Genomic DNA, 11,753 nt, shown 5'->3' with positions numbered 1-11,753 from the left:
GGTTTGTTTGCAGATGTTAAAGTCAAAGTGCAAGAGAACAAAGCATCAAAGCATTCCATAATTTACTTGTAATTCCAAAATCTACGTATAATTCCAAAATCTGATTATAATTCCAAAATCTGTGTTTCTCGCTGACTGGACTTTTGGAGAGATTGATTTTTGGGTCACAAAAAAAAGAAAAATAATTCAAAAAAGTATTTTTCAATTGAATACAACAAACATAAAATGATATTTTTGATAAATTTATCAAACAAACATCTCATGAAACACTTTTTTCTGTTTAATTCTATTAAAAGAAAAAAAAAGCAAACATATTTTACAAAATGTACAAATTGAGCAGTTGTCGCATTTGTATAAAAGGGGAAAACACCGGTGTTTTACGATATTTGTACGACGTGATTACGAGTTCTACTTGAACACAGCACAAGTAACTTAGTGAGTTTGACAGTTAGTGATTTACAGTCTGAGAAATCATTTTTTTACAGTCTTGATTTTTCTCATGATAAAATAGTTTTCTGACAATGAGAAAGTAATGATATATTTTTCTCGTTGTAACAAAATTGTTTAAGTAGTTTTAAATAGAAATAGGAGAACATTTTACGTTATAGCGAAAATAGTTGCTCATCATTACAAGACTGATTTCTCCGTATAATGACAAAAATGTCACATTATAACAAAATTGTTGTAATAATGAGATAGTTACTAATTTTAACAGAATTTATTAACGGGAATGTTTCTCCTTAAATAAAGAACGGGTTTAACGTGAAAAAACTATCGTTATCACTATAACGAGAATTCGCTAAAAAAAAAACAAATCTAATGGTGGCCTAAGACTTTTGCACAGAAGTGTCACATTTCTCTGGACGAAACTTAATTCAAACTAAAAACTTGTTCTTTGGGCTTAAGAAAAAAAAGAAGGCTCCAGACATTAATTGAAAAGAGAAAATGTCCTCTAAATGTCCTCTAAATATCCTGTAAATGTCCTGTAAGTGTCCGCTCACGTCATTCCACCGTAGAAACGGGACAGACGACGAGCGGAGCCTCGTTCCTTCCCGACTTGTTGGTGCAGGGGCTGAAGAACGGATGGATGGTGTCGGGGAATTTGTCCGTGAACGTGTAAATGAGCATCTTGGCCTCCACGTTGTAGAAGGACACCACCCCCTTATCGCAGTCCACGTAGATGCCGATCCTCGCCGGCCTGGGGTTGACGCTGATGCTGGTGGAGGGTTCTGTTCGGAACGCGTACTCAGTGCGATCACGCAGGCTGAGGAACCAGTAGCCGTTGGCGGGGCTTACGGTGATTTTGCCCTTCCGATTGACGGACCAGCTGGCCACGCCCAGGTCCCAGTCCGTCTTCCCTCCGACCTCCACCTTGAAAAAAAGAGCGTGGAACAGTTTATGGACATGTTTCACTTTCTTAGTTTTGTTGTATGTTTTGTGTTTGTGAGTGTTTTTCAGGTTAGTTTTGTTGTATGTTTTGTGTTTGTGAGTGTTCTTCGGGTTAGTTTTGTTGTATGTTTTGTGTTTGTGAGTGTTTTTCGGGTTAGTTTTGTTGTATGTTTTGTGTTTGTGAGTGTTTATAGGGTTAGTTTTGTTGTATGTTTTGTGTTTGTGAGTGTTTTTAGGGTTAGTTTTGTTGTATGTTTTGTGTTTGTGAGTGTTCTTCGGGTTAGTTTTGTTGTATGTTTTGTGTTTGTGAGTGTTTTTCGGGTTAGTTTTGTTGTATGTTTTGTGTTTGTGAGTGTTTATAGGGTTAGTTTTGTTGTATGTTTTGTGTTTGTGAGTGTTCTTCGGGTTAGTTTTGTTGTATGTTTTGTGTTTGTGAGTGTTTTTCGGGTTAGTTTTGTTGTATAATTTGTGTTTGTGAGTGTTTTTCGGGTTAGTTTTGTTGTGTATTTTGTGTTTGTGAGTGTTTTTCGGGTTAGTTTTGTTGTATGTTTTGTGTTTGTGAGTGTTTTTCGGGTTAGTTTTGTTGTATGTTTTGTGTTTGTGAGTGTTTTTCGGGTTAGTTTTGTTGTATATTTTGTGTTTGTGAGTGTTTTTCGGGTTAGTTTTGTTGTATATTTTGTGTTTATGAGTGTTTTTCGGGTTAGTTTTGTTGTATGTTTTGTGTTTGTGAGTGTTTTTCGGGTTAGTTTTGTTGTATATTTTGTGTTTGTGAGTGTTTTTCGGGTTAGTTTAGCTGTATGTTTTGTGTTTGTGAGTGTTTTTCGGGTTAGTTTTGTTGTATGTTTTGTGTTTGTGAGTGTTTTTCGGGTTAGTTTAGCTGTATGTTTAGTGTTTGTGAGTGATTTTCGGGTTAGTTTTGCTGTATGTTTTGTGTTTTACCTCCCAGTAATGCCGTCCCGAGCTGAAGCCTTGTTGAGACAGAACACACACCACCCGGTCAAATCGCTCCGGATTGTCCGGCACCAGCTGATGTCGGTCACCACAGTGAACCTGCCTCAGATCTGCTGATATGAAGAGACGTGGGTGTGCGGTTCTGGGATCGAGAGTTATGTCGGCTGTCAGAGAGAGAGAGAGAGAGAGAGAGCGTGATGGTTGGTGGTTTGAAAATGACAACAAACTACATCGATGTAAAAGTTAAGTTTAAATTTTTTTTTACCTGCATATTCCTGAACCCTCCTCGTCTCTGCAGAGACAAAAAAGTCACGTTTTACCCCTGTTTTCATACATTTTTGCATTTATTTGAACACATTAATAACATTTAATGAGAGGGATACATACTTGTGTTTGGTCTGGGCACAGAGTGTTCCACTGTGGTTCTCTTGTCTGTTAATAAGAGACAAGAAGAGACTGTTGTCAAACTGCATTTAATAAAAGGAGCTCTATCATGACTTTGTTACAGAAACTAAAACACAGGTATTGTTTTAACAGCACTGTTAATGTTTGACAGAACAATCCAGAATCCATTTCTTACAGACTATAGATGTGAGTAGACACAAATGTCATGTAGCACAAAGTACTTTCATTGTGAGTTTCAGATTTTAAATTGTAGAATGTCGTCTAATGCTTTGTTACTGTTACTATTAAACACGTTTTTTTCTGGAAACTGAAATTTGTGCAGCTTTGTAAACCTCTCACTTCCTGCACCAAAGCCCATAGAGAAAATCAGTGATTTTGACATCACAGCACACAGGAGTTGTTGATCCACTGCTGCTATCACTAAATTCATAAGTGTTATTTTGTAAATTCTGCGTTTGAAATGTTATGTTTGGATTTCGCTATGTGACACAGACTGACCAAAAGAGGCAGCAGTCGACCAGCAGCTCGTGTTGCTGTGAGCTAAAAAAAGCTGATTTTCTCTATGGACTTTGGTGTGAGTGGTTTTGAGTGAGTGGTTTACAAACAGTTTTCAGTCAGAAAAGGCAAAATACCAAATAAGGCAGCAAACATACTCTTTACATGTTGTTGCTTATAGAGATGCAGGTTTTGTTATCTTAGCCTTATGTTAAGTCCGTAGCAGCCATGTTTTCAGAGAGAGCCTTTGTGAAAGAAAGTAGTGGCACTTTCTGTATGTCTAATGTGTGTCTCATGGCCAGAAGGGGGCGCACAATGCTCAGTCAGCATTGACTGACTAGTATGTGTCAGTACTTCATATCATCACACAAAAAAACGAAAACCTGAATTACCACTTAAAAATGTATCCATTCTACGTGAGGATTTACAGATTTCCGGCAGCTTCTTAATCTCCTCCTGAAATCTCTCCACCAATGAATCGACAGCCTTGACAATCACACCCGAGGTCAGCTCAGACGACACGGGGACACTGGACCAGTCTTTGGTTTGTAGAGGAGTGGACAGAGCAGCGAACGTCTGTGGACGAGGACAGAGAAAGGTCACTGCAAACAGCTGACAGAAACACTTCCTTCCATATCGAGCATTCATACCTTGAGAAAGAGGACGTAGTCCTCAGAAACAGCCAGATGACTCAGTACGTTGCTGCGTCTCTTCAGCTCGGCGATCTCCTCTTCCAGCTCTTTGAGCAGAGTCTGAGCTCTGTGTTCCGACGCTCGGTGACTCATCTCTATCATCTGAAAGTGAATGGGAGAGGAATGTTACTCGAAATAAAGAATATGCTGCATCTCTGTGTGTCCAGTGTCAGTGTGGTTTACCTCCAGGACTTCAGCTTGGCAGCGCTCAACACTGGTGATCAGTTTGGAAAATGCACAAACTGTTCCGTCTGTTTCTCTCGCTGCAGCAGCCTGAAATTAAAAAGACACACAGCGACACATGTACTATATGATCATAGCGCAAGGGTCATTTTAAGTCTTACTTATAACCTCATTATACTGTACATACTTAACTGTGTTTCTGTCTTTAATAAACACAGCCCATATTATCTCTTGTTATGCAGATGACACTCAGATTTATACCAGTCACTCCCAAAAACATTTCTACTATTACAAATCTTCATAAAACATAAACAATGGATGCCCAGAATTTTTCAACAGCTTAACAACAACAACACTAGTGTCCTCCTTGACTCATGAAACAGTTTCTAATGTTGTGACAGTGACATTTTGTCTTATTTTTCTTTTCTCTCTCTTTTTCAGTGTGTGGTGCATACACTGACTTCACACAATGCTAATAAAGCCTATCAGCTCCATGTGACTCTCTGTGTTTCTCTGTATAGCTGTGTTTTGGTTTGTGTCACTTTGTAAACAGCTCACTCTCCCTGCGCCAAACTCCATGGAGAAAATCACAGATTTTACACCACAGCAAACGGGAGAAGTTGATCCACTGCTGCCTTCATCGGTTAGTTCAAATGTGTTGTTTTTGTCATTTCTGTCTTTGAAATCCTTTGTTGGGAAGTATCTTAGTGACACAAACTTGCCAAACAAGGCAGCAGTAGATCAGCAGATCCTGTGTCCCACAAGCTAAAATCGCTCATTTTCTCTATGGACTTTGGTGCAGAAGAGTCAGCCATTTACAAACCTTTTAAAATATATTTTTAATGACCTCTCTAGTCCCACGTGTAGTACATTGATAGCATATATGTGTATGCCATCTGGCATATATGTGCCCACTGAATCCCATGAACACATATGAGAACACAAAATCATGCATTTCATGTAATTAAGTTTAAATTCAGATATCCTTGCTTCAAAAGTCTAGTTTTTGTGTGTGCTTTTTCTATAATATTAACAATAATAATACCAATAATAATGATAATAATAATAATAACAAAAAAACTGTTATTTTAAAAGATTAAAATGGTATTTGTGATTAGGATATGCAAGTATATCTGTTCAAATAAAATATGAAAGTTCAAATTAATCATTTCCAGTTTTCTGAACTCACCTTTATCTGTTGTAAGGAGTTCTGTATTTCCTCCACTTTCCTCTCTCTCACACAGATCAGATCCTTCAGCTCCAGCTCTTCAATTCCCAACTGAGACTGGAGAAGACAGAGAACACAAAGCTCGAAACCAGCAGCAGCAGCAGCAGCCTCACCCTAAACCTAAAACATCTGTATACCAGTTATATTTTAACACTAGAAAGGTGGTTCAGGACTTGTGGCTGAATGAAACGAGGCACTAACACAAAGTCGATAAGTCACATAATAAAATATATGTCTGCTTAAGTTTACTATATCTCAAGAATAAGTTTACGACTTTATTCCGCTAACAGACAAACTCTTCTGATTAGAAACAAAAACATTTGCTTTTTTAATATCTTGATCCACCATGTTTCTACAGGCATTCACATTCATTGGTGACATTGCAGCTAGCAGAGTATTTGTTACCTCACCCTTCTCTTCCAAGTGTCTTAAGTTAGCATCGAAACTCAAGACAAGTTAAGTTTGTCCATTGTGGGCTTCTGTAAAAGAATGGTGGTCCAAAATGGCCGCCCAGCCCCTGATATAATTCATTTGTTAATTTCCCCGAGGGAACCTCCCAAAGGGATTAATAAAGTCGTCTGTCTGTCTGTCTGTCTGTCATTCATACAATCAGAGGATTGTATACGTATAAAAGTAAAAATAAAGTTTTAATATTTTATCTCCAATTTGTGCCAAATGAAAATAATTCCACCTTAAAATCCATTTTTGCTGGCAGCCATGTTTCCAGTGAGAGAGAATGTTCTTGGTGACCAGCGACGGCAGCGTTGGCTGTATCATCACTTTGTTATTTAAAAACACAGTCTCACACACACACACACACACACACACACACACCTTCTTGATGAGCCACTCCTTCTTGGCAGGGACGATGGTGTGACCTCTGTGCTCTGCCGTCTCCACGCACACGCTGCACACACAGGTGTTGTCATTGCGGCAGAAAAACTCCAGACCTCGCAGGTGAAGGGGACACGGAGGCAGATGAGACGCAGAGTCGTCGAGAACGCTCACACTGTGCCTGTGACGTCACAGACGTCAAACACAACAAAAGAAAATCGGTTGGTTTGAACTAACAAAAGCGACTGATGACCACTCACACTAGAGATGAGTAGGCCGGCTATAACTTAACAATTTATCAAATACAGTTGGAAAGGGATCCAGGAATCGGTTGGTGTCGCGGTTAGCACTCTTGCCCTGGCAGCAAGAAGACCTGGGTTTGTGGCCCGGTCAGAACAAGAGTCTTTCTGCATGTGTTTGTTTGTCTCTATATGTGGCTCTGTGATGGACTGGTATACTCTGCCTCTATGTCAGCTGAGATCAGCACCAGTGCCACGACCCGAATATGGAGGATAAAAACAATAGACGACGAGTGAGGGTTCAGGAATTGGTATCAAAGTCCATGTATTTGGTATCAATACTGAAAAATTATTATGAAAAATAAATACAAAAATTTACCCAAGCATTAAAAATGACCTTCATATCACAGACTGACCCCAATAATGTGAGCATGTTGATTATTGTACTGTTTTACCTCCGGGTGGATGTATACGGAGGAGGTGGGTGGTCGTGGTCCATGCTCTGAGAGTGTGAGGCCAGTTTAGCTCGGACTCTTTCCTGACTCTGGTGCAGAGAATCACTGGGATGTAACTTCTGAAAACGTGTCATCATCTCGGTAAAAATGCCCTCCGGCATCTCTCCCGTCTTCTGGGATGGAGGCACTCCATCTTTGGTCACCTCCTTGAAGCGCTCAGTGATGTCCTTCAGGGTGTGGTTGATGTGAAGCTCCGGTATCTTCCGGAACGACTCTTTACAGAGTGGACAGTGGTAGCTCTTCGTGGCTCCTCCTAATCCGCCCCAGTAGGAGGAGATGCAGGACTTGCAGAAGCTGTGGCCGCACGGCGTCGAGACCGGGTTGTTAAAGAGGTCCAGACAGATGGAGCAGGTGAACTGGTCCTCGGAGAGGAAAGCTGCAGGCAGCGCCATCACAGTTGTCCCACGCTACACTGTAAAGACAACATTACTGTTAGCATGTAATTATTAATATTAAAAGTCAAGTCAAGTCACGAGTGTTTACATTTGTAGCACAATTAAGATTTGAATTGAGTTGAATTAAAGCTTCACTATTCAGCTAGCTAGCGTTGCTGATAGGGCTGACAATTTGACAATGGTACAAAGGAAAAGGTTAAACTTACAATTGAATTTTAAGGTTAATAATGTGATTTTAAACTTATTTTGGAGGTTTGGTTGTTCAAGAGGTTTTTATGTAAGATTTCAGTCTGAATACATCAAGGCTAAAAACCCAGTTGCAGCAAAAACTCACCCGACTTGTCCTTAATATGGATGACCTGCAGAATTTGAGGTGACACTTAAATAAATGACCTCCTCATGGTTAAAAACAAACCTGGATCTCAAAGTCCCCCCCAAGCCTGAATTCCCAGATGTTGTGAAACTACTCCTTTGTATTTTTCCTGTGTGTGTGTGTGTGTGTGTGTGTGTGTGTGTAAATCCACCCAGAGCACACTGACGACCCATTTGCAATCCAATCTCAAAATGTGTCGTCAAGCACAACAAGCACATTCCTAAACTTGACCTTATTGAGACGTGGTGTTGACGTCTGTGCCGAGTGATCCAGTCTCAAGTGGACACCTAATAAATTCATGTGTGGACACACCTATCAGCTCCCCGTTGACTTTAGGATTGATTTTAAAATGTTATTGTTGGGTTTATAAAGCATTTCAATGGACTGGAACCATGGACGGTGGGATGGGTGGCCTTGTGTTTCGTACCTGCTGTGCTTGTTAATCGTGATATAAATTAGATTTCTTCGTGTTGTCCGAAGAAAGACGCTGCTGTCGCAGTTTATACGTCGTGTTCTTCTACCTCTGAAAACTGGGGAGGACAGCGGCGCATGTGCAGAACGCCAAGTCTGTAAGAAAACTGAATTATTGTCTGACTAAAATCTGACTTTTCACCTGCATGTAAACACATGCACATGACTGAGGACTGATGCTAATACCTGGTTTGACAGGCTGCCAACAGCAATAAGATTTCAAAACAGCCTAATCAAATCCTTATCCCTAATCGTAAGCATACCACAATTTACATCTTAATCCTTATCTTTCCTTAAACCAGAGCCTCAGAAATTAGGTTTTGAATCGTTAGGACCAGGCTTGGGTCTACGGGACCTAAAAAAAGTTGGTGTTAAGACCAGAAAAAGCCCTTGAAAAGGTTACAAAAGCAAGGAAACACACACACACACACACACACACGGTGAACAGGTAGAGCCAGTTTTGTGTGACTAAAGTAAAGGCAGTAAATGAGCTGAACATACTGAGAATAGCTGGAATAATAGAGAAGCAGTGAGATGGCGCTGATTGTGTGAAGGAAAAGTACACGTGTCGTAAAAGTACACGTGTCGTAAACTCAACTTTCCATTTCTCTCACTTCAAATATTATAAGTTACTCACTGTCCGGCATCAAGACGCAACAAAAAGAGATATTCTGGTCATTTAGTGAATTCCGCTGGATATAAAACGAGTAAAGAAAATAATCGAGACATTTGTCCACATAAAGATGCATTTGCACTGAACACCATGTGGACTGTTTGCACAGTCAAAAGGACATTTTGCATTTGTTGTGCCAGCTAGCACAAACTGCCTAATTAGCATTAACGACTTGGGGTAAATCTGAACTAAGAATTCTTAACACGGAAGTCGTAAAATACCATATGAAATAAATCCTGTGTGCTGTGATGCAAATTGAAAGCCTATTGACCCCTGTTGAATTATTACAACACTGCAGACCTGGTTTGACCTAGTTTTTCTCCCATGACACAGTAATAGCACGGCTTGGCTCGGCTCGACTCTACCTGCTTTGCTCCACTCATGCAGGAAGTACTGAACCATTCTGTGAACAAAAAACCACACACACACACACACACGAGGAGAACATGCAAACTCCATGTAGTAATAAGGCCCCTTGGTCACCAGTGGTAGAACTGTGTAATTAAAAACCACAATTATTGCCGCTCCCTACTGGGTTTATTTTCTACAATACTTAGTTACATGCAAGTTACATGCTGTTTATGTCTTTTACCTGAGTGTTACCAGGGGATGTGAAGCTAAAAGCAATCGTGAAGTCCTGCTGAACGTGTAGCTTTATTTTTCCCACAGTAGAATCCACTGTTTTATCGTGTATTTCTTGCCGTTTTCAGCCACAGTTCCCAGCAGCCACTCTGTGGCGAGGGAGAACGTCGCCACAGACATGAAGACACAGAGTATCCAGTCTACCATTGACACACTAACCCTCCAGCTCTCGTTGGTCGTCATCACTACATCATAACATAGCTTACTCGACACTCATTTTCAGCTCAGTGTGACATTTGTGAAAGTATCTGTGACGTCACTGAGTTTCTAAGCAGATTAAATTGTTTTTTAAAAAGCACCTGCCAAACAAGAAGCTGCCTGTGAGGCACTTCCTGCTTCAGCAGGTGTTACCAGGATCACATACTGCAACAATGACACACGAGGTAAATTAAAACAAAACAGCAGGACTGTTGTTGCTCATAATAACTGGTTACACGGTGAAGTGTTAGGTTTCACATGAGGTAACTAATGTTACAAAGTAAACCTGTTAATTTTTTATCTGCCGTTCCACAGTATATCATTTTATTCACATTAAATCCCTTTAATAAGTCATAGAATGGCATAATTTAAGTATATTTTAATATTTATTGTATATATATTTTTATACCATTGAACTTAATGTAAAGTGAGAAACAATATAAAAATGCTGGTGGATTTCAGTCAAACTAGTGAACTTAATACATTTTAATGGAGTTTTTAAAAAGATTTCCAATATAAAACAGTCAAGAATTTTTCACGACATTTGTATAAAAGAAGCAAAAAAAATAAGCCTTTTTTAAGGCTTAGCTTTTAAATTAGTAAGTCAGTTGCAACAATTACTTGATTACTAAATTGATCTTCGTTTATTTTTTAATCAAAAAAACAATTAAAACTGAATCATTCTGGTTTTGACTTGAGAACATCAACAATACCTGGTTTGGAAATCAACATTAGCCCTAAAATTCATTATATTTACATTTCTGTGAAGTGGTTTGCCTCGTAACAGATGTAATTACTCCCTAAAACCACCCTCCACTCATTAAATGACCTTTTACAGATTTGTAATATATGTTTACTGGTGAAATCATTGTGCAAACACTGACACACACACTTCCCCAGCAGTTTTTCCTTCACGATACTATGTTGCAAACACCTGCTTTTACTCTATCATTTATTTGACAGGATAACATTATAACATTTAAGCTTGTGCTGCACTCCAACGCCCTGAAATAAACCTGTTGAAACAGAAGAATTAAACATGTTTGATTGCCATGTCTTACCTGTTCTGAGCTCCGTCTGTCTCGTCTTCCCAAGTTAATCCTCACGTCTGCGTCTCTTTTCTCACATTCCTCCTACTTCATTTTTTCCTTTTCTTATGCCACAGAGCTGCTGTTGACCCCTCCCTCTTGACTCCCCCCCCCCCAACCCTCAAAGTTCATCCAACCCAACCTGCTCGACAGGTGCAGCTTTCATTAAACACACACTCTCACTCGAACACTCTGTCCTCACTTCACTCTGACGCAGGCTGTGAAATGACTTCAGAGAAAAACTGAATGAACACAAGTCAGTTGTTTTGTGGCAAAATGGCAGCTAAATTTAAAACAGCCGACTTCCTGTTGGGTCAAGTTTGTGGCCTTAGACGTGTTCGGGGGCCGGTCCCTTGTGTCGTTTTAGAGGTGATCGGTCAATGTATGCCACAGTCAAAGGGCACTTCCTGTTTCATGGCGTATGGACGAAATTTGCTAGAACGCCAATGGTTTTGAATACGCAAAACCTTTCGTCAACTTTTCACCTTTCACGCGCCTTGTACGTGTTTTTTTATGTTGGTACGACAAACAAGCTCGCTCATTTACGTAGGGTACAAATCGTCACAATGGATGCACCAAACTAAAAATGGCAGACTTCCTGTTGAATTGAGGCCGCGGTTACAGTCGACTCTTTTGTTCGTCTTGGTCGATAAAATCATCCCACCAAGTTTGGGGAAATTCGGTGGAACTCAATTTTTCAGGAGTTTTTAATGCACGTTTACGCCCTCAAAAATGACCGCAGAGACACGGATATAATGATAATCTGAAGGATAATGATAGCCGTTTGGGCCCCTGGAGTTCGTGGCTCGAGCCCTAACATTAACAACTCCTTGAGTTTCAATAGGGTCCTACGCACCTTGTGCTGCTCGGACCATATATATATATACATACATATATATATATATATATATATATATATATATATATATATATATAAACTAAACATTAAATACATTAGGTTCTACTGAATTGATAAAAGGGT

At 39.8% G+C, this 11,753-nt stretch overlaps 1 protein-coding gene across 2 annotated transcripts; it reads right to left on the bottom strand.

Moving 5' to 3' along the window:
• Positions 1 to 229: 229 nt before the first annotated feature.
• btr01 (bloodthirsty-related gene family, member 1) lies at positions 230 to 10,848 on the bottom strand. Of its 2 annotated transcripts, none has more exons than XM_058640779.1 (11): positions 10,745 to 10,848; positions 6,872 to 7,343; positions 6,178 to 6,358; positions 5,305 to 5,400; positions 4,116 to 4,205; positions 3,891 to 4,034; positions 3,633 to 3,816; positions 2,728 to 2,772; positions 2,606 to 2,632; positions 2,329 to 2,504; positions 230 to 1,371 (listed from the first exon to the last, which is right to left on the bottom strand). In XM_058640779.1, exons 2-11 carry the CDS (start codon positions 7,321 to 7,323, stop codon positions 1,003 to 1,005), a joined length of 1,764 nt encoding a protein of 587 aa, XP_058496762.1. In that variant the 5' UTR covers positions 7,324 to 7,343; positions 10,745 to 10,848; the 3' UTR covers positions 230 to 1,002. The 2 variants fall into 2 exon arrangements, with proteins under 2 accessions (XP_058496762.1, XP_058496763.1); XM_058640780.1 differs by lacking the exon at positions 10,745 to 10,848 and adding an exon at positions 8,127 to 9,218.
• Positions 10,849 to 11,753: the final 905 nt, after the last annotated feature.

This window comes from Solea solea, chromosome 10 (genome assembly GCF_958295425.1).
Source record: "Solea solea chromosome 10, fSolSol10.1, whole genome shotgun sequence".
Lineage (NCBI taxonomy): Eukaryota > Metazoa > Chordata > Actinopteri > Pleuronectiformes > Soleidae > Solea > Solea solea.
Note: the sequence above shows the minus strand (reverse complement) of the source record. Positions and strands in the feature narration are given on the sequence as shown.